Source organism: Pseudonaja textilis, chromosome 14 (assembly GCF_049901715.1).
Source record: "Pseudonaja textilis isolate UNSWEBS1 chromosome 14, rPseTex1.2, whole genome shotgun sequence".
In the NCBI taxonomy this organism is placed as follows: Eukaryota; Metazoa; Chordata; class Lepidosauria; order Squamata; family Elapidae; genus Pseudonaja; species Pseudonaja textilis.
The window spans coordinates 9,672,807-9,695,253 of NC_142003.1; the positions used below are offsets into that span (position 1 = coordinate 9,672,807).

The 22,447-nt window shown below is 44.8% G+C and overlaps 1 protein-coding gene across 1 annotated transcript in view; it reads left to right on the forward strand.

Moving 5' to 3' along the window:
- Positions 1 to 389: 389 nt before the first annotated feature.
- The window catches only part of SBK1 (SH3 domain binding kinase 1), a 67,815-nt gene continuing 45,757 nt past the window's right edge, over positions 390 to 22,447 (forward strand). The window contains exon 1 of the mRNA XM_026704631.2: positions 390 to 781. Coding sequence (XP_026560416.2) covers positions 720 to 781 — 62 coding nt within the window. The 5' untranslated portion in view covers positions 390 to 719. The remainder of the gene's footprint in view (positions 782 to 22,447) is intronic.

The window sequence follows — 22,447 nt, forward strand, 5'->3', positions numbered from 1 at the left end:
TCGAAGGGCAAAGCCTGGCTTGGTCATCTGGGCTGAATGGGATTCTCCTCATCATCTATCTCTCAGAGTCAGCGAAGACAAAACCTCTCCAGCAGATGGTAGCTTACTTTTCGGGAAGTGACCAGCAAGAGGCATGGGAGAAATCTCAAAAGACTTGATGACGAGTTTGTCAATCTTTCTGGCGGAAGATTGAGAACTTCCTTGACCTCTTCTCTGGTTCTGGAATAAGGTCTCTTTGGAGGTCTACACCTGGAGCTAACAGGCCATCGCAAGATTGAACAAGAGGAGAAGACACAGATGCTGAGGCCTCCCTGTTCATCTTCCAAGAAGACATCAACGTCAAAGGTTCCCCAAGGAAGGACACCCTCAAAAGCTGCTAAGCAAGCTCTTCTGAAGGTGGCCCCAATTTTCAAGGAAAAGCCATTCCTCAATGGAAGCCGGGAGACCTGTCAAGGCATTTACTAGATACCTACAAAGCAACCGGCTCTAAAGTGCCTGGTTTCCATCCCCAGCAGAGCAACCCCGTAACAGGGGCGGGGACCTTTTGCACCCTGGAAGGAGCAGCGGGAAATCGGAGAAAGGAAGGTGCGAAATGTTTGCCCCTGGAAGCTGGGCCAGAACAGCTGAGTGTGGAGGGCCCAGCCCGTCCTTTGCAAAATACTGATGGCTGTCAGGGGTGGCCTGGCCAGGATCGCCCCTTGCTTTGCTTCCTTGGAAAGATGGATTCCTTCTGCTTTACCTGCTTCCAGAAGGAGGAGCTCCAGCCTTTGAAACCCAATAGGTAGGTCCCCATATTTCTCTGCGCGCCCCTGCAAAGTGGGGTAGGGCAAATAGGCAGGCGTCCAGGTGTTTCGGATGTCCAGGTGCCAAAGGTCAGAAATAAGGAACCCTAAACCTTGATCCCAGGCGCCACAGCGCAGGGCGGGTGGTTGTTTTACGCCGACTTGAGAGATAACACGCAGGTGGTCTGTGCATGCTCAGGGACACCGTTGCCCTTGTTTCTCCCCTCCTAGAAATACAGTCTGACGATGCAAGCGAGCTCTGCGGCCCATTTCACCGAGGCAAAGGTTAGGAGATTAAAAACCTCCCTTAGACCAGATCAGACTATTATTCTGCCATGCCCAGAATGGCCTGCTCTGAAGGGTAGGCGGTGAACCCAAACGCACATGGCACCCCAAGCCAACCAGCTACCTTTTTTAGCTTAGCAATTTGGGTTGGTCTAGGTTGCAGGGCTGTAAATGCAAAACAGGAAGTTAACAGGATTAACAGATGAACAGAGTTGGAAGGGACCTTGTAGGTCATCTAGTCCAACCCCCTGCCCAAGCAGGAGACCCTACACCATTTCTGACAGAAGGCAGTTCAGTCTCTTCTTGAAAGCTTCCCGTGATGAAGCTCCCACCACTTCCGAAGGCAACTTCTGCTCTGTTCGTTGATTGCTGTGTCAGAAAATGTCTCCTTATTTCCAGGCTGAATCTCCTTGTTCAGTTTCCATCCATTATTATTCCTTGTCTGGCCTTCGGGTGCTTTGGAAATTAGCTTGACCCCTTCCTCCTCTCTGTGGCAGCTCTTCCAATTTTGGAAGACTGCTATCCTGTCTCCCCTGGTCCTTCTCTTCACTAAACTAGCCATGTCCAGCTCCTGCAACCGTTCATCGCATGTTTTAGCCTCCAGTCCCCTCATCATCCTGGTTGCTCTTCTCTGCACTCTTTCTGGAGTCTCCACCTCTTTTTTATAGTGTGGTGATCGCTAGATAAACCCTGGTTCAGAATCCTGTCGAAACTCCTCGGAGGAATAGAGTTGCCATGGTTCTCTCTGCAGAGATCGAGGCTTTGTGCCCAGCCAATTTTCAAGCAGAGATCAGAGATGATGTCACTTCTTACATCCGTTCCCCTTATGAGTTTGTGACTCTTCTCAATCACTAACAGAGTTGATGCGAGCAGGTTGTCCCGTTCCTCCACCTCTCCACCTCACTCATCTTCTCTTTTTTCCTTAGAGAAGAAATGGTTCTGGGCGGGAGGGAATCCCCTGGACATAATGTTGCTTACCTAATTATGTATTTATTGGTATCTCCCCTTTTATTATTTTTACAAATAACTCAAGCCGGCGAACATATCCAACATGCCTTCCTCCCTGTGGTGGGTTTCAAATTTTTTTTCCCAAACCGGTTTGGAGAGTGTGTCAAAATTTTCACTACTGAATGCACCAGAACCGGTCCAAACTGGCTTGAATATCACCTCTGCTTCCTCCTTCTATTTTTCCCCCAAGAGAGAATGATTTTTTTTTGTGCTGTCTCTTGAGCTCAAGATCAATCTGCTTTAGACCAGAATGAGGCTCCCCAGTCAGGCTAAACTAGTTTTACTTGACCACAGTTTGTTCAATAGTCCTGTATTAAGATCTGTCCAAATCAGTCAATCTTAAGGGAAGGACAGACAGCCAATCTGAAGCTCCACTACTTTGGCCACCAAATGAGAAGACAAGATACCTTGGGAAAGACCCTGAATATTGGGGAAGATGGAAGGCCAAAGGGGAAGGGGACAGCAGAGGAGAAGATAGTTAGATAGTGTCACCGATACGAGGAACACGAGTTTGGGCAACTTTAGGAGATGGTGGAGGATAGGGGGCCTAGTCTACTATGGTCCCTGGGGTCAGAGTAACAGAATTACAGAGTTGGAAGGGACCTTGAAGGTCTTCTAGTCCAGCAGACCCCAGCCTTTTGATCACTAGGGATTGTGTCAGCTCCCCCGTAATTGTTCAGCGCTCAGAAACAAAGTCCTTCCAAGTAAAAATTTATGAGAGAAGTCATATTGTCACATCTGGAAAAACCCAAATCTGAGAGTTCTAGGTTTTCCCTTCCCCAAGACAAATTCAAAAATCCACCCCCTGCACCCATCAGCCCATCACATGGCCCAATCAAACATCATCCCAACTGGAGCCATTCCTCCAGACGCTCCCTTCCAGGTGCAGGGCAACATGTCCTTGACTACTAAGAAAGAATGTTGTTGAGCCTTGAAACTTCTACTCACTAAGAAATCGCCCCTCCCAATTTCCCAGGCACTAAATGTGGTAGCCTCAAAGCTTCCAAGTAAAATATGGCTTCTAAGGCTGACACTAGTCCAGCAGCTCCCCAACCTTTTGATCACTAGGGACTAGTTCCATGGAGAAAGTTTTTTTTCTGCTGGACCAGATGGGACATGGAGTTGCGTGCTGCCTGGATCCTGCGGATGAGGCTTTGCTTTGTTTACATAGCCTGGTTGTTGCTTTGCCACGGCCCGGTGCCAGTCCTTGGACCAGGGTTTGCGGACCCCTATTCTAATCCAACCCCCCTGCTTAAAGTGGGAAATTTAATACCATTTCAGACAGAGGGTTTGAAATCACGAAGAGTTCAGCTTTGCGTGTTGGGTGAATCCAGCCTAAGAATCCTGCAGCAAAGCAGGTGTCCCATTGCTGACTCAGCCTTCTCCTTGGCTCAAATTATGAGTTACCAGATGGCCCTGCAAGAGCTGAGCTTTTGTTTATTTATTCATTCATTTATTTATTTATTTTTGTCAATTGCTTACAAGGTAATAGGTATAAGTAAAAACATAGTTATGAATACATGGATACATATAAGAAAAATTAAAAAATAAAAGAAACAATAGGACAGGGACGGTAGGCACGTTGGTGCGCTTATGCACGCCCCCCTAGCAAGCTTGCTTGATAGCAGCTTGGCCTCTTAGCCAGAAGAAGTTAAATTGCTGAGAAACTTCAATAAAACCTGATCAAAATGGTGGACATTTGGTGCTAAATTGTCCTCTAGAACCCAGCTTATTTACTTATTAGATTGATGTCCTGTCTTTTTTTTTTTCCGCACTGCCCACACCTCTGCTTAAAATAGCAGTGCGAACCAAGCTTGTAGATTGGTAAAAACTGAAGATTTGTTTGGTAAAAGAGAGCAACAGATTGGAAAATGTTGTCAGGAAACATTATGTATCTATATTGCATTTGCTGTGCCAGAAACCTGGCTTTTTAAGACCGACACACGTTATTTTCTCCTTGCAATCTCCCAATTGCAGAGGCAGCCACAGGGTATGTCAAAAGTCATGATGGTAGCTAGGCCAGCGTGATGGAAGAGTTGTCTCTTTTGATAAGCATCACGTACATTGATGGACTTGCAATACCTATACTCCACTGCTGTGGCAGCCATGTTCACTTTTGTTGAGTTTAACCTTGGAAACACACCTCTTCCCAAATTTTCCCACCTCCCTCCTTTCGATGACATCAAACAAATTCATTCAGGAGGAGGAAGGAACATAGTTGTGTGTCCACAGAACACCTCAAGCCCAGTTGCTCGGCTAGAATTTGTGGGACGGAACACAACATGGAACATGCCAACCTACAACTGCTGGCTCACCCCTACAAAGCATTTTTTTCCCACCAGGCCAGACTGCAAAATAACCAACTTCATTTTCTCCTAATAGAGTGTGTTGTATGAATCAAACCAGCATCCACCCCAACCTAGTCTCATTATCCCTTGGGAAGTTGCACCAACCCAGTCTATGATGGGAATTTGGGAACACCTAGGTCAGGGTCCCAAGGATGTTTTTTCAAAAGGACTTTGGTTTCCCTAAAACCCACAAAGCGGGAACTCTACCCAGACAAATGGTCAGCAGCATCGACTCTGTCGCGGAACATCTAACCACCTTATTAGCTCCTCTGATGGGCAAAACCATCCATCTTCTTCCTAGCATATTCCCACTTTCTGGGATCATTAAACTATGTGTTTAATGATAGTTTTGCTGAAAAGTTGTACTTCCAGTAAAACTGCACCCACAGCAAATCGTGGCTTTGCCATAAAATCTGGTCGGTCACGTAAGCGAGTGTGATTTATGACTGTCATAATTTTACAACCACAATGGGCAGACTCCATTATAGCTGTATGTCAAGGACCGATTGTATTTCCCCCTATTAATCTGATATAAAATCTACACAGCTTAAGTTCCTCTTATAACCCGAATATTGAAGGCTACTTCTTAAGAGGAAGGGGAAAGAGTGTTGTCTAAACCTAACACAAACAAAATTTCCTAGATCCCTGACTGTGAGTCAGTGTTCTAAGTAACAACCTCCAGAGAAAAAAACTCCAAGAGTATCACCTTCTCCATTTTATTAGAGATGTCATATTGGCACATCTGGGGAAAACCTGAATTTGAGAGTTCTGGATTTTCCCCAGCCCAAACAAAATCCAAAATCCAACCCCTGCACCCAAGCGTCCATTATATGGTCCAATCATTACTTGGTTCCAAGTGGAAATTATCCCCAGGCACTCCCCTCCAACTGCAGAGCAGAGGTGGTAGTAGCAGAGGTTTTGAGTAGTTCGGAGAACTGGCAAATTCCACCTCTGACTGGTCCCACCCCCATGTATTCACCGCCTCCTGAGTCCCAGCTGATTGGCTGGGTCTTCTTTGGTTTCCCTGCACAGGAGAACAGAGCTGGAAAGCAGGTTAGTGGGGTGGGATGGGGATTTTGCAGTATCCTTCCCCTGCCATGCCCACCAAGCCATGCCCACAGAAAAAAATTACTAGTAAATAAAATTTGAATCCTACCACTAGTGCAGAGTAACATGTCCTTGACGTTCCAAGAAAGGAATGTTGTTGTGGCTAATCTTCCACTGCTCTTTGAGATCCCTCGCTCCAAATTCCCAGGCAGGGAATGTGGCAGCTCAGAAGCCTCCAAGAAAAAATGGATTCCAAGGTGACATGGGGGTGTCATTTATGCTCAGCAGTGGGCAACCTATTGGCTCATAAAGCCATATGCTGAAAATTATCCGACAATTATAAAGTATTCAGCTCGTGCAGAGGTGTTTGGCTCGATTTGGGCTTCACATGATGATGTGTGAACTCACAACTCAGTCGCCGTGGCTTATTCAATTAATCATAGGAGTGCAACGCACGAAGCCACCAGCCAAACCAATTTGCAGAATTATTTTGGAGGTGACACAAAAGCCCCTGGCGAAGCTTCTCAGATGTGGCAGGGCAAACTCACGCGCTTGGAAAACGGCCCAGATTGTGCTAAGAACATTCTCCTTTTTTTGTCTTGGAAAACAATATTTCTCAGAAGCGAGCGTTATGTTTGGAGAGAGAAAAAAGAAGAAGAAAGCAAATTCGGATACTTTCCTGTTGGAATAACTTGCAGATTTTGGCAATAAAACGCCAGATTACCCCCCCCCCAAAAAAAAGGTTTAATGACTGCTGCAAAAAAGGTTGTAAAACTGAGTCGATCACATGATGACCTGTTTTATGTCCATCGCGTCTTGCTGCTGTCATTGGCAGGCCCCATTACGGTTGTAGGTCAAGGGTTAGATATACTGTAGATTTCGACTTGATCACTTCTGATCCTTTCCAATACGACCACAATTGAGCCTCAAATTTCAGTGGCTAAGTGAGACAGCACTTAAGGGAGTTTTGCCTCATTTTACGACCTTTCTTTCTGCTGTTGTCAAGTGGATCACTGCAGGGGTTAAGTTAGTCACCTGGTTGTTAAGTTAATCTGGCTTCCCCCCTTGGACTTTGCTTCTCCGAAGGCCGCTAAAGGGGATTACGTGAACCCCAGAGGACACGGCAGCCGTCCTAAATACGAGTCAGTTGCCAATCGTCTGAATGTGACTACGTAGATGCTAGGATGGTTGTCAGTGTGAAAGTCACTTCCTTCAGTGCCATTATAATTCTAGACATTCATTAAATGAACTGTTCGATCCTAGGTAGAGGCAGATATTTTTCTCTCTCCGGGCACACTGAGAATATATATCTGCTGAACAAAACTCCACTTTGGTGACAGGAAGGGCATCCGGCCAGTAAGTACTCAGCTCCGTTCAGTTGCCTAGACTTCACCCCGCAAGGGATTGTGAGATCGTTAAATGGGGATGATTAAATGACTACCTGTATTGAACCTGAGAGGTGCCAACCAGACCCAAAACTTTAACCAGTTCATCCAATGTCCTTCCCATCCAGTCTCGGTGAGTCTGGTAACTGCCTACTTTTCCATCCCAGGCCATCCTGCTGGGTTATGGCCATAACCTCTTGTTTTAAATGGATGTGATCATGCCAAGCAGATGGTGATGGATGGCGGCCTCTTTCCAAGGAATACTTTCCAAGGTCGTAAAAAACAAAAAATACAAAGAGAAATTGGCAGTCTCAAACCTCTCGGCTGGTGCAGCAGACTCTCAAGCTTGGCGACTCAGAAGCAGGAATTGGGATTTAAGTGATGGGAAGAACCCTCGGAATTGATCAGAGAATATTTGTAGCTCAGGGCTTGAACCGTGGGGTGCTCCCTTGAACCTGGTGCTCCCTTGAGCTTGGCTGTGGGCTTGTAGACATTTCATCACTAGCACTGATGAAGTTAACCTAGTTTAGTAATGGAAAAGGGGAAGTCTTGTTACCATTTGGAAATGATAAGGGGAATCGGAGTAAGTAACAGAAGGGCAAAAGGGGAATACGAGCTGGATTTGTCTGGAATGGTATGAGGCCTCCTCCTTGAGCAGGGGTCCATGACAATTGGCCATGGCCAACTTGCCACGGCCAACTGGCCACAGCCAACTCACCACAGCCAACTCGGTCTGTCCAACTCGGTCTGTCCAACTCGCCATGGCCAACTCGCCACAGCCAACTCACCACAGCCAACTCGGTCTGTCCAACTCGGTCTGTCCAACTCGGTCTGTCCAACTCGGTCTGTCCAACTCATCATGGCCAACTCACCACAGCCAACTCGGTCTGTCCAACTCGGTCTGTCCAACTTGCCATGGCCAACTCACCACAGCCAACTCACCACAGCCAACTCAGTCTGTCCAACTCGGTCTGTCCAGCTCGGTCTGTCCAACTCGGTCTGTCCAACTCGTCATGGCCAACTTACCACCACCAACTCACCATGGCCAACTCACCACAGCCAACTCGGCATGGCCAACTCACCACAGCCAACTTGGTCTGTCCAACTCGCCATGGCCAACTCACCACAGCCAACTCGCCATGGCCAACTCACCACAGCCAACTCGGCATGGCCAACTCACCACAGCCAACTCGGTCTGTCCAACTCGCCATGGCCAACTCACCACAGCCAACTCGACATGGCCAACTCACCACAGCCAACTCAGCATGGCCAACTCGGCATGGCCAATGCACCATGGCTAACTCACCATGGCCAACTTGCCACCGCCAATTCGGCATGGCCAACTCACCATGGCCAACTTGCTGCAGGACAACTCGCTGCGGGACAAGAGTTGCACTAATATCAAAGAAATGGTGGAATAGTCTCATTAAAGAAAGAATGCAAAAAGATGGACAAAATGTGAATGGGAAACATTAAAATATCTTTTCATTTATTTTAAATAATTAAATAGAATTGTTAAACTGTTAATCCGCATTGACTTGTCCCTCAGTGAGTTGGTTGCCGCAAGTTGTCCCATTCCATTGAGCGGTGGGTTGGACTAGAAGATCCCAGAGCCCTTCCAAGCCCATTATTCTGTATTCTGGGGATCCTTAAGCAAAGGAAGTGTCTTCCAAGCATCACTGAGCTAAGAAACAGGCAGTAGGGATGGTTAAGATCCCCTTGGGGGAAGTGGGCGGGGGGAATCCAAGCCACTTGGAAGGGAGTCACAATGTTGTTGTTTTGTTTTTTTTGTTTTAATTTGATCAGCGTTGCATTCTTGTTTTTGCTTCTGTGCCAGTCCCACTGGGCAATTGTGGCAGCACAGCCTTTGAAAACCACTGTGATATACAGATCTAAGTGTACTTATTAAAAATAAATAGGAAGTTTCTGCCTTGCTCAACCTTGACATTGATGTGAATGGGAAAGGAAAATGAATGCAAATTTTATGATTCTTTAAAATCAGAGGATAAGTTGTCCTTCCACGGTCAGAGAGAAGGAAATTGGTCCTTCAGCTTAAAAAAATATTAACTTTCCCTAATACGACGATTCTTTTTTCTTTCTCTTGTTGGAATAAAAATCCAGTCTGGTTCCAAGCTGGGAGAAAGGTACTGGTAATAAAATGGAGGCCGTCAGCAGGAAAGAAGGTCTCTGTTTATTTGGTAGCCAGGAATGTCAGTGACAGCAGCATGTTTTTGGGGTAGCTGTCAAAATGGGGTTGAGAACAGATGGGTTTTTATACATTCTTTGGGGCTTTGTGATTGAGATGCCTGTTCCTGTATAAGAATGTGACCTTATTTTAATAGCTGTTGCCAGATTCCTGTGGGGTCATGTGGGGGTCATAACTGGCTCTACAGGCAACCAGGGAAATGCAAATCTTAGGTATTTGTCTGAGTGAATCTTGTCAGCTTGGATTTACCTAATTACGTTGCTTGTTTGGAGTCTCTTTGCTTATGAATAGATTGGCCCAGTCTTTCTGAATGATTACAAAATCTCCATTCCTAAAGGCCAGCCTCTTCAAGCTTCTGCTTGAGGTTGCTTTCTGTCTTTGTTAAGATTTTTTCCCCTCCTCTTCTCCTTTAGGGGAAATATTCTATCCTGCCCCTTTTTAATATTAATTATATTTTAATCTCGGGAGGGCAGTCTTCCTACACACTGAAGCTACGTTTTGGTTTGGTTGAGCTTCTGCTGACACTGTTGTCAGGGCTCCAGCAGTCACCCCCATCTAAATCATGAGTCTTGAGCCAAACTTCCAAAACTTCCCAAGGATTTATCGGGAGTTAACATGCCGTCACTGCCTGGGCGTAGCTGACTCTGAGACACATCATTCATTGTCACCCTTGACCCTGGTTTTCCCCCTGCGTGTATCGTAATTCAGATTCTCCAATGGGACACATCCATAGCCAAGAGTCATCAGTCAGGTTCTCCAGTTAGAATTTTGTGCAGCAGAAACTTCAGTCACCTAGTTACTATCTTTGAAAACATTTATGGAATGCAGTTTCGCTTTCCAAGCTGCTGCACTGCTCCCCCTTCCCTTTCTGCTGGCAACTCTAAAAACACCAAAGGAATATTTTATGAGTTGACAACTATCTTGTCTGAGTCTAATGGGAAAAGACGAAGTAGCAGAGATCGTGCTTGACTTGCCTTTGTTTAGTGACTGTTCAAAGTTATGACAGCGCTGAACAAAGAGACTTCTGACCAGGGGTGGGATTCTACTGGTTTGGACTGGTTCGAGTGAACCAGATGTTAAATTTGCATCTGGTTCAAGTGAACCGATATTTGAACTGACCGGCTAGCCCTGCGATCCCCTCCCCTCCCCCAGGAGTCTCTATATGGCCCATTTTTGATGCAGGTAAGTGCAGGGTCTGTGCAGAGGCTCTGGGAGTGGGAAAAACGGGCCTTCCAGAAGTACCAGAAGTCACAAAACAGGCCTGTTTCCAGCTTCTGGAGGGCCTCCAGAGCCTGGGGGAGGCTGTTTTCACCCTCCCAGAGGCCCGAGGGAAGCCTCCGGACTCTGGGAAAGGCAAAAAAACGGCCAAATCGGAAGTTCTGGTAGGCCACGCCCACCATGGCCACGTCCACCTGGCAACTGGGCAGCGAAGTGGTTGCTGGGATTTTTGAATCCTACCCCAGCTTCTGACGGTTTTTCACACTTAACGACCCTTCCAGCCTCCCCAAGGTCGCATGATCCAAGTTCAGGCTCTTGGCAACTGGCAGGTACTTATGACAGCTGCAGCGTCTTTCCAATCATGTCTTCCGAGTTCAAACGCTTGGCAACCGGCATGTACTTGTGTCAGTTGCCCTGCCCCCCACGGTCACGTGACTGCCTTTTGCGACCTTCTGAAGCCAGATTCATTTAACAACCCTATTGCGAACTCGACCTCTACGGTGATTCCCTTAACAAACCCTGGCAACAAAAGGTTGTAAAATGGAGCAAAACCCGCTTAATGACTGTCTTGCTCAGCCGTGGAGATTGAAGGCTCAACTGTGGTCATTGTACGCCAAGGACTCCCTGCAGTAAAATCCAAGCCAGGGTCAAACCAATGCAGTCCAAGAGTGCGTCAGCGGCCGTTCTTCTCTACGAACGTGGGAGTCCTTCAGCCCCACCTTGCAAAGAGAAACTTGAGCAGCACAACGTTTGGCGCAACCCGACACGGCACAGTTGTGTGGGCCTCTCTCTTCTCTTGCTTCCAAACCGACACGCCCTTCTCTGGTTAACAAGCAGCTGTTACATCTCTCTCCTAATAAGCAACTTAGAACTAAGGAGAAATTTCCTGACAATTAGAACAATTAATCAGTGGAACAACTTGACTCCAGAAGTTGTGAATGCTCCAACACTGGAAGGTTTTAAGAAGAGACTGGATAACCATTTGTCTGAAGTGGTATGGGGTTTCCTGCCCAAGCAGGGGGTTGGACTAGAAGACCTCCAGGGTCCCTTACAACCTCTTCTCTTCTCTTCTCTTCTCTTCTCTTCTCTTCTCTTCTCTTCTCTTCTCTTCTCTTCTCTTCTCTTCCACTCCACTCCACTCCACTCCACTCCACTCTTTATTCCAGTATTCTGTTGTTGTTCTGCTGTTCTGTTCTGTCCTATCCTATCCTATCCTATCCTATTCCCTATTCCCTATTCCATTCCATTCTGTATTCTATTCTGTTCTGTTCCATTCATTCCATATTCTGTTCTATGCTATGCTATGCTATGCTATGCTATGCTATGCTATGCTATGCTATGCTATGCTATGCTATGCTATGCTATGCTATTATTTCCTATCCCATCCCATCCCATCCCATCCCATCCCATCCCATCCCATCCCATCCCATCCCATCCCATCCCATCCCATCCCATTCCATTCCATTCCATTCTATTCTATTCTATTCTATTCTATTCTATTCTATTCTATTCTATTCTATTCTATTCTATTCTTTCCTATTCTACTCTACTCTACTTTACTCTACTCTACTCTACTCTACTCTACTCTACTCTACTCTACTCTACTCTACGCTATTCTACTCTACTCTACTCTACTCTTTGGGAGACCAGGCAAAGAGATGCTTCCTATGGAATGGTCAGATAAGAGGGAGCATAGCCCACAGCTGCACAATGGGTGGATGTGATGAAATATCCACCAGATTTATAGGAGGGAGAGGCTGCTTTCCCGGGGACCAAGAGACAGAAAAGTTCAGACCGTCTGTTGGAGAACAAGGCTGAAGACAGCACATCTCTAGTCGTTCCCAGGGTATATGTGGTTTTAGGGTGCAAATACAGTATTGCTTTAGTTTGGCAAGATTCCTGCCTATAAGTGAGGAACAAGAAAGGAAACTGCTTAGAAGAACTTCTCTTTCTTGGCTTTTGGAACCTGATAATGGAGCAAGACGCTCCTTCCTAAATCATCGGGCTGCAAAAAGAAGTAGTGGGTGATTTGCACTTTCCGATTTGCAAGATTCTGATAACGTAGCTCTGCAATAAAGTAGAATTAACTTATCTCGCTGTGTTTCCTGTCTGGTCTACCTGATAAAGCTGACTGGTGATTTATCCCATAAACCATATTTAAATATAATGTAACTTCAGCTCTTGGGTGAATCCACACTCTGGATAACCCAGATAATTAAAATTTGCTGGGGGAAAAAGGGAATAACATGCAAAAAACCCCACCACATTTATTTCTACCACCCTTTCTTTTCCTTCTGATCTTTAACACATTAAGGGTACTTGGATGCTTGAAAGCTTTTGGACAATATTCTAACCCTTCTTTCTGGCCTGGGGAGCAGAGGTGGCATTCAGCCAGTTCTGACCAGTTCTGGAGAACCGGTAGTGGGCATTTTGAGTAGTTTGGAGAACTGGCAAATCCCACCTCTGACTGGCTCCACCTCTATCTATTCTCAGCCTCCCAGCTGATCGGCTGGGGTTTTCTTTTGTTGCCCTGCACAGGAGAACGGAGCTGGAAAGCAGGTTAGTGGGGTGGGAATGGGAATTTTGCAATATCCTTCCCCTGCCATTCCCATCAAGCCATGCCCGCAAAACTGGTAGTAAATTTGGGGAGGATGTAGAATACAGAATAACAGAGTTAGAAGGAACCTTGGAGGTCTTCTACTCCAACACCCCTCCTCAAGCGAGACAAATGATTGTCCAGTTTTTCTTAAAACTTCCAGTGTTGAAGCATTTACAACCTCTGGGGGCAAGTTGTTCCACTGATTAATTGTTCTCACTGTTAGGAAATTTCTTCTTAATTCTAAGTTGGATCTCTCCTTGATAAGTTTCTGCCCATTACTTCTTGTCCTGCCCTCGGGTGCTTTGGAGAATAGCTTGACCCCCTCTTCTTTGGGGCAGCCTCTCAAACTTTGGAAAACTGCTATCGTGTCACTTGTAGTTCTTCTCTTCATTAGACTGAACATCCCTGGTTCCCTCAGTCATTCATTGTTTAGCCTCTAGACCCCTAATCATCTTTGTTGCTCTTCTCTGCACTCTTTCTAGAACCTCAACATATTTTTTTGTAAATGTAAATGTGATGTGATGTAAAAAAGATGTTGAGACTCTAGAAAAGAATGCAGAGAAGAGCAACAAAGATGATTGGGGATCTTTATAAAACATATAAAGAACGGTTGCTGGAATTGGGTATGTCTAGAAGTCTAATGAAAAGAAGGACTAGGGTTGACATGATAACAGTGTTCCAATATTTGAGGGGCTGCCACAACGAAGAAGGAGTGATATACGACAAACTACTCCTAAAATTAAAAACTTATGGTATCTCTGGACAACTGCATAACTGGATAGAAGCATTCCTGTCAAACAGACAACAAATGGTCAAAATTGGGAGTGTCCTATCCAATTCTGTACCTGTCAACAGTGGTGTCCCCCAAGGCAGTGTTCTAGGACCAACTCTCTTCATACTCTACATAAATGACCTCTGTGATCATATTAAGAGCAACTGCGTTCTCTTTGCTGATGATGTAAAGCTGTTCAATACCACAGACAATACTGCTACCCTTTAAAAAGACCTTGACTATGTATCAGAATAGTCAAACAAATGGCAACTTCAAATCTCAACAAATAAATGCTCTGTCTTACATATTGGCAGAACAAAAATCAGAAAATAAAATACAAGCTGAATAGTCAAGACCTTGTTGATGATCCAAGCTCTGTAAAGGACCTTGGAATATTCATCTCTAATGATCAAAGTGCTAGAGCCCACTGTAACTACACAGCCAAAAAGGCATTAAGAGTTGTTAACTTAATCCTACGTAGCTTTTTCTCTGGTAATATCACACTACTAACTAGAGCATACAAAATATTTGCTAGACCAATACTCGAATACAGCTCATCAGTCTGGAACCCACATTACGTATCAGATATTAGCACAGTTGAGAAAGTCTAGAAATATTTCACAAGAAGAGCTCTCTACTCCTCTACTCGTTGTAGAATACCTTATGCCACCAGACTTGAAATTCTAGACCTAGAAAACCTTGAATTACGCCGTCTTCGGTCTGATCTAAGTATGGTATATAAAATCATACATTGCAATGTCCTACCTGTCAATGAATACTTCAGCTTCAACCATTACAACACAAGAGCACACAATAGATACAAACTCAAGGTTAACCGCACCCAACTTGATTGCAGGAAATACGAACTTCAGCCACAGAGTGGTCAGTGTCTGGAATACTCTACCTGACTCTGTGGTTTTTTTCCCCAAATCCCCAAAACTTTAACCTTAGACTGTCTACTATTGACCTCACCCCTTTCCTAAGAGGTCTGTAGGGGGCGTGCATGAGCGCACCAAAATGTCCCTACCGTCCCTGTCCTACTGTTTCTTTTACTTTTCTTATATGAATCCATTTCATGTATTCATAACTATGTATATACTTATACCTATTATCTTGTAAGTGATTGACAAATCAAAATAAATTCAAAAAAAAAAAAGCTATTCTCCAAAGCACCTGAAGGCAGGACTAGAAACAATAAATGGAAATTTATCAAGGAGGGAACCAACTTAGAACTAAGAAGAATTTTCCAGACAGTGAGAACAATTAATGAATGGATTGTCTCCAGAAGTTGTAAATGCTCTAACACTGGAAGTTTTAAAGAGATTGGACAACTATTTGTCTGAAATGTATAAGGTTTCCTGCCTGAGCAGGGGGTTGGACTAGAAGACCTCCAAGGCCCCTTCTATTCTATTCTATTCTATTCTATTCTATTCTATTCTATTCTATTCTATTCTATTCTTTCTCTATCCTATCCTATCCTATCCTATCCTGTATCATGGTGACCAAAACTAGATGCAATATTCCAATATAATGCCTTACCAAGACATTATACAGTGGTGCTAACACTTCATGTGATACTCTCCCACTGTTGATCCAACCCAGAACTTCATTGGATTTCTGGGGCAGGTGTTAGCGGAGATCCCATCAGATGGTTCTATTCCCCTTTCCAGCTCTTGTGGATCCCACAGGATCTAGGTAAAGAAATCCCATGGTCTTTTAGGCTGCTACACCTTCTGCTTTCTCTGATGAAGCCCCTCTGACATCCTTTTCTAATTCTGCATGTTGAGAGAAGCTGTTGATGCTTTCGGTTTATTTTGGGGCCCAGCGAGAGCTGCTGTTTCTTCCCTGCCCTCGGCTTCCTAATGGGGTTTTAGAACGCAGAGAGGAAACAGCTGGCGACGCAGCACATGGCTGGCAGGCGCATGGATCCCCCGGGGGACCTGATCTCCTCTTGGTCTCTCATTTGCTTCCCCTGTTTTTGCGATCAGCTCCTGAACAGCAGGCTCCAGAAACATGTTCTAAGTGAATTAGTTAATGGTTTCGTTTTGCCAAGATTACGTTTCAGATGCATTTATAGCCGTTTGTCGCTCTCAGTGGAGACCGGCCTTCACCACAATCTCATCTGACTTATCATCCAGAATCATCATCTTCTTCTTCTTCTTCTTCTTCTTCTTCTTCTTCTTCTTCTTCTTCTTCTTCTTCTTCTTCTTCTTCTTCTTCTTCTTCTTCTTCTTCTTCTTCTTTTCCTCTCCTTCTCCTTCTCCTTCTTCTCCTTCTCCTTCTCCTTCTTCCTCCTCCTTTTTTCTCCTCCTCCTTCCCCTCCTCCTCTTCTTCTTCCTCTTCTTCCTCTTTCTTCTCCTCTGCCGCCTCCTCCTCCTCCTCCTCCTCTTCTTCTCCTCCTCCTCCTCCTTCTTCCTCCTCCTCTTCCTCCTCTTCTTCCTCTTCCTCTTCTTCCCCCATATCCCTTGCGGGGTGGAGTCTGGGCAACTGAATGGAACTAGCAGAGTATTTTAATGGCTGGATGCCCTTCCTGTCACCAGTGTGGAGTTTTGTACAACAGATATATTCCCATTGTGCCCAGAGAGAGAAATATCTGCCTCTACACCTAGGATCGAACTCACAGCCTCCTGATTGTGAGGTGAGAGCTCCACCTTTAGGCCACCCCACCACTCACCTTATCATCCAGAATGTGGTCGGTAAAAAGAGGTGGGCCTTGTATGGGGCAGTTGTGGTCGCCATCTTGACTTTTTGGATTTCCCTACCTACACTCTTGTCTGCCTGATTCTGATCCAATACTTCACTGAAACCGGCTGGCTGTCGATTGTCTTTCTAGTTTCATGCCCCGAAGAGCTTGGTTGGATTTTGATAGTTGATACGCCAGATATTATGATTGTCAAGGGCCAAAGTGTACAATTTATTGTCTGAAGTGGTGTCGGGCTTCCTGCCTAGGCAGCGGGTTGGACTAGAAGATCTCCAAGGTCCCTTCCAACTCTGTTATTCTATTCTACTCTACTCTACTCTACTCTACTCTACTCTACTCTACTCTACTCTACTCTACTCTACTCTACTCTACTCTATTGATATCGCTGTACTAGGAGATGTTGGAGTAGAAGAAAAAGAATTGGAAAAAATCATGAAATTTCGCGACCTGGCCATTGAAGCTACATGATTATGGATGAAACATATAACAGTGATACCCATTATCATCAGGGCACTTGGTACCATGTCCAAGAATTTTACAAAACACATCAAGAAATTGCAGCTTCCTACAATAACACCAGTGGAACTGCAAAAAACTGTGCTACTCGGAACATCGTATATTTTCAGAAGATACTTGGTTGATACCTAGGACGCTGGCAGCAACTCATATCAACCATCAGCACCAGTCAGTGATATTTATAATGCATTTTTAAATGTTCAGTTTCATGTTTAAGGAATAAAAGAGATAACAACAACAATAACAACAATAACAACAACAACAACAAATAGCATGCTGACTGACTCAGAATGGTATGTTTGATTTCAGAACTGAAAGAAGCTGGACTCGGTTCATTTTGGGTGGTCGTGATGTTGCTCATGTGTTGTTGTTGCCATGACTGGTCGCACTGGAGACTTCATTGCGTGAAGATGGTACTAGGAGAACTTTTGTCCTTAAACACAGCCTGGGGGAGTATTTTAAAATAACTAGATCAACGCGGACATGAGGAAGCAACTAGGGAAAGATCCCCGCCTGTGTTAAAGGTTGCAAAACAGGCTAAGGAATGAGGAAAATTGCTGGTTGAAGGCTGGCCCTTCTGTGCGGATAGGCAGAGATTTCCTTGCAATAATATAAAGAGACACTAGAGGACACTTTAAGTTCAGGTTTGAGAACAGGGACATCACTGGGATCCTCCTTCCATCATTCCCAAGAGCTACCGCCAGTTTCCCTTGTTTATCATGATGAGAAAAACAACAACAGAAAAATGAATAATGTCTCATCTGGAATTTTCCTATTTTTTTTTTTTTAAATAAGTGTCTTTTGAATGAGCAAGCTGGTTTTTGAAAGCCTGCAGGGAAGAGCAACTAAGACGATTAGGGGACTGAAGGCTAAAACGTATGAAGAACGGTTGCAGGAACTGGGTATGTCTAGTTTAATGAAAAGAAGGACTAGGGGAGAGATGATAATAGTGTCCTAATATCTCAGGGGCTGCCCCAAAGAAGAGGGAGTCAAGCTATTCTCCAAAGCCCCTGAGGGCAGGACAAGAAGCAACGGGTGGAAACTAATCAAGGAGAGAAGCCATCTAGAAACAGAGAAATTTCCTGACAGTTTAGAACCATTAGTCGGTGGAATGACTTTCAGAAGTTGTGAATGCTCCAACACTGGTGGATTTTTTTAGCGAATTCTGAATTTTCTTCCTTTAAGAGCAGAGGTCTCCAAACTTGGCAACTTTTAAGACTTGTGGACTTCAACTAGCTGGCTAGAGAATTCTGGGAGCTGGGTTCCTCACCTATGGAAATTCTCGTTTTCTGGCAAGTAAGAAGGTCTAATAAAGGAGAATATTTGTAATTTGACATGAGGGGTCCTTGGTGCTCTCTGCGCTTGTTTGTTTTCTTGCGGACATTTCATGACCCAACTAGGTTACACCATCAGTGCTAAGTGAGAAGTTCCCTGAGGAGGGGTTCCTGCACAAGCCCCAAAGCTTGGAAGAATAAACCTTCAGTCCCAGGGACAGACTCAGATTGGATCCTCCAATGTGATCCTGGGACACGTATATTTGCGTTTATTCTGGAAATTCACATCCACAGCCCTGACCACAAACCAGTTCCATAGTGGTTTAAAAGGGGATTAAACAGAAAAAAAGTGGAGAAAGCTGCCTACACTTGACAAACGATGCATTTTCATTTAATATACCATCCAGAAAAGGGAAAAAGGAGGGAAGGAGTGGAAGTTAGTGAAGGGAGCATTTTTTTTTCTCCAAGGGAATTCCTACGAAACAATCATTTATAGTTTGAATTTGGAGGTGTGGTTCCTGAAAGCAGAGCAACACAGCTTGAAGAATCATGTGGAACTTTTGTTCATTCTATTGTACCATCTCAACAAATAGTAACAAAAGCCGGCCAAGGTTCTAGCCCTCAATGTCCTTTTCAAATACCACGTCCATGTCCTTAAACCAGCCTGTTCCTCTGCCATTCCCCAACAAGCGGAAAAGCCACGAAGAAATCAAACCAACGCTGGGGGCTTGGCTCTGCAAAACATTTATTAAGGAACAATCCGAATTGCTTAGATGCTGGTTATTAATTTTTTCTGCCCAACTTAAAAAAATAAAAAAATAAAAATTATCATCACAGCTCCTGAGATGCGCATTATTGCTTTATTAGATCGATGTTCTTTGGCGAGGGAGTAAGCAGGCTTTTAATCGACGCTGTAAAGGAAAGCACATTACACGCTTTATTTGCCGAGGATTTCTATTTTGTGACCGTATTAAGCGAACTGTTTCCACCCCCCCCCCATCCGCTCTCTCTCTCTCTTGCACCAGGATTTCAAACCTGAGCAAATGCTTAATTGGGCTGTGCATAATTGTACCCTGCGATTCAATTCCCAGTTGTGTCTGAGGCTGGCATCTTCCTCCTCTCCCCTTCAAAGAAAACCCTCTTGATTATGAGGTATCCGATTACTAACTTTGGAGCTCGGCCAGGATCAGGCAGCCATTCCTGACAAATATTAGGCCTTTTATTGGATCAACTGAACTGCTCAACGTTTTCCTCCCCGGCTCTCTGCCAGGAGTGAGGAAAACAGGCCGCACGGCAAGAAATAATCCAAGGTGAGGGCTGGAGGGGAATTCAGGAATCTTGCATTTATAAAACTGCTGACTATTTTTTTTTAAAAAAATAATAATTTGTTAGCTTGACCTCCCGCGAGAAAGTCAGGAGTGCAAATGGAGGACACCACTTTCTCTCTTCCAAAGGTACTGCCAGCCTTGCGAGGTAGACGGAGCAAAAGAAGCACAGCCAAGAAGACTAGATATCTGTTTAAAAGTAATTTAACCGCTGCCTTGTTTAGCCGTTGCAATTCTGGTCCCAGCCATGGCTGTAGGTTGAGGATTACCTGTGTATCAGGTGTGGGAGAATCGTAGAGTTTGCAGAGGACCTGTTTGTGGGTATTTTATTGAGCTTTAGAAGAAAATGGGAGGTTGTCCCAAAGGTGTTTTTTTTTTTTTTCAATTTCTTTGTTTTTCCTTGTTTCCCTTCTCATTCAAGAAGCTTCTTCAGTTCTGACTGCATGGAACGGAAGGATTTAGATGGAAGGATTTAGATTCCTTGCAGCCATCTGGTCATTAGTACCCTTTCTCTCTCTCTCTCTCTCTCTCTTTCAGAGTTTTAAGAGAGCACTAATGACCAGACCACTGCAAGGCATGTAAACCTTTCCATTCACAACCATTCAGTCCAGTGGTGGGATTCAAACATTTTTACTACTGGCTCTGTGGGCGTGGGTCATTGGGCATGGCAGTCTTGGTGGGCATGATGTGGCTTAGTGGGTGTGGCTTGGTGGGTGTGGCAGGGGAAGGGTACTGCAAAATCCCCATTCTTTCCCCACTAACCTGCTTTCCAGCTCCGTTCTCCTGTGCAGGGCAACCAAAGAAGACCCAGCCGATCAGCTGGGACTCAATGGGAGGCAGAGAAGAGATGGGGTTGGCGGGGCCAGTCAGAGGTGGGATATCCCAGTTCTCCAAACTGCTCAAAATCTCTGCTACCGGTTCTCCAGAACAGGTCAGAACTGGCTGAATACAACCCCTGATTCAGTCAGAACTGAAGAAGCTTCTTGGATGAGAAGGGAAATGCCTTCAAGGAAAAAAGCAAAGAAAGCCCAGTTGCCTCTTTAAAAATGCACCTTTGGCACAACCATGACATGGATGACCGAGAAGCTCCATGGACAAAACGGGAACTCGGGATGCCTCCAGGAGAAATGTCCCTGTTCACACAACAAAGGCAATTTGTAAGCCTGTCTCAGGTCATCAAGTTACTTATCAGAATCAGAATAGAGCTGGGTGGGACCTTGGAGGTCTTCTAGTCCAGCCCCCTGCTCCAGCAGGAGACCCTATACCATTTCAGACAAGTGGCTGTTCAGTCTCTTCTTAAAAACCTCCAGTGATGGAGCACCCGCAACTTCTGGAGGCCAGCTGTTCCGCTGGTTAATAGTCCTCACTGTTAGGAAGTTTCTCCTTGGAGGAGGGAAAAGAAACTCAGGAAGCAAGGGAGGGAATATTTGGAAGGAAGCACAGCTGGTAATCACCTTCCCCAGGACAGCCTCTAGGCTGCTGCTCCCATTTATTATTTCTTACAGCCAAAGATTTGAAGCCAGACTTAAAAAGATCCTCCTCTTTCCCCGCTGAGCCAATTTCCCAACAAGAACAGCTTCTATTTTCTGCGTTTTCCCCGCCACCACCACTCCAAACCTTTTGAACAACGCACAAAAGGTCAAAGGAAACTTTTGTACCAGCTCGGGAGATAGGAAGGGAGGAAAAAAGTATTTCTTCTCCCTTTCTCTTTTGTAAAACGGACCCCCTAAAAAGCACACCTCCGCATCCAAAGATTAAGCGCTATAAATATTATTCATCAGGCAAGCTGTGAGAATCCTTCAGCCTTTCTGAGTAACGGAAATTTCTGAATGTGGCTGTCAGGGCTAAAAATAATTCAAATCCAGAAAGTAAATGGGCAGAAGCGTTGGGCACATGGCAAAGCCACGCACGCAGGCATGGTGGAGAGAATTGAGTTCAAGGCAGAGAGTGGGTTAAGGAAGAAGCAAAACCAGACATCTAATCTTCCGGATGTTTGTAAGGGACTCTTTGGTGACAGAGAGACATTTATTTAGCTTCTTCGAAGACTTTTGGTTTTATAGGAGGAAGGAAAGCTTGGATCACATCCATTTTTCACTTAATAAAAACAACTTGTCAGCTTTCTTCCTTCGGAAGGCAGGGCTGCTGTTTTCGATATTCTTGGTCAGAGAATATTGTAAGGATTGTAAGAAGGATTGTAAATACTTCGATCCAGGAGTTGGAATGAGACAATTGGCTGCGGCCAATTTATTTATTTTTAATTTTTATTTTATTTATTTTCTCAAATGCTTACGATATAATAGAAATAAAAATAAACATAAGTATAAATACATGAAATAGGAATGAATAATTGGGGCCCAATAGGACAGGGACGGTAGGCATGATTGTGCGCTTATGCACGTCCCCTTACAGACCTCAGAGGAATGGGGTGAGGTCAATAGAGGTTAGTTTGAGGGTAAAGGAGTGGGGGTTTGAGCAGGTGAGAACAGAGTCAGGTAGTGAGTTCCAGACATTGACCCCTCTGTTGCTGAAATCATACTTCCTGCAATCAAGTTTGTGGTTTACATTAAGTTTATATCTGCCGTGTGCTCTTGTGTTGTTGTGGTTAAAGCTTAAATATTCATTAACTGGTAAGACATTGTAACATATAATTTTATGTACTATGCTTAAGTACAATCTTAGCCGGCGTAGTTCAAGGTTGTCTAAGCCTAGAATCTCAAGTTTGGTGGTGTAGGGTATTCTGTTGCAAACAGAGGAGTGTAGTACTCTTCTTGTAAAATACTGCTGGATTCGCTCAATTGTATTAATGTCTGATATACAGTGTGGATTTGCCATGGTCAAGTCACCACAGCCAATTCGTCCTGGCCATCTTGACCCGGCCAACTTGCCAAGGGACAATTCGTGGTGGCCAACTCACCCTGCAATAACTTTGCTGTGGGATGATTTGATTATTTAAAATAATTAAAAAAAATGATTTTCATTGT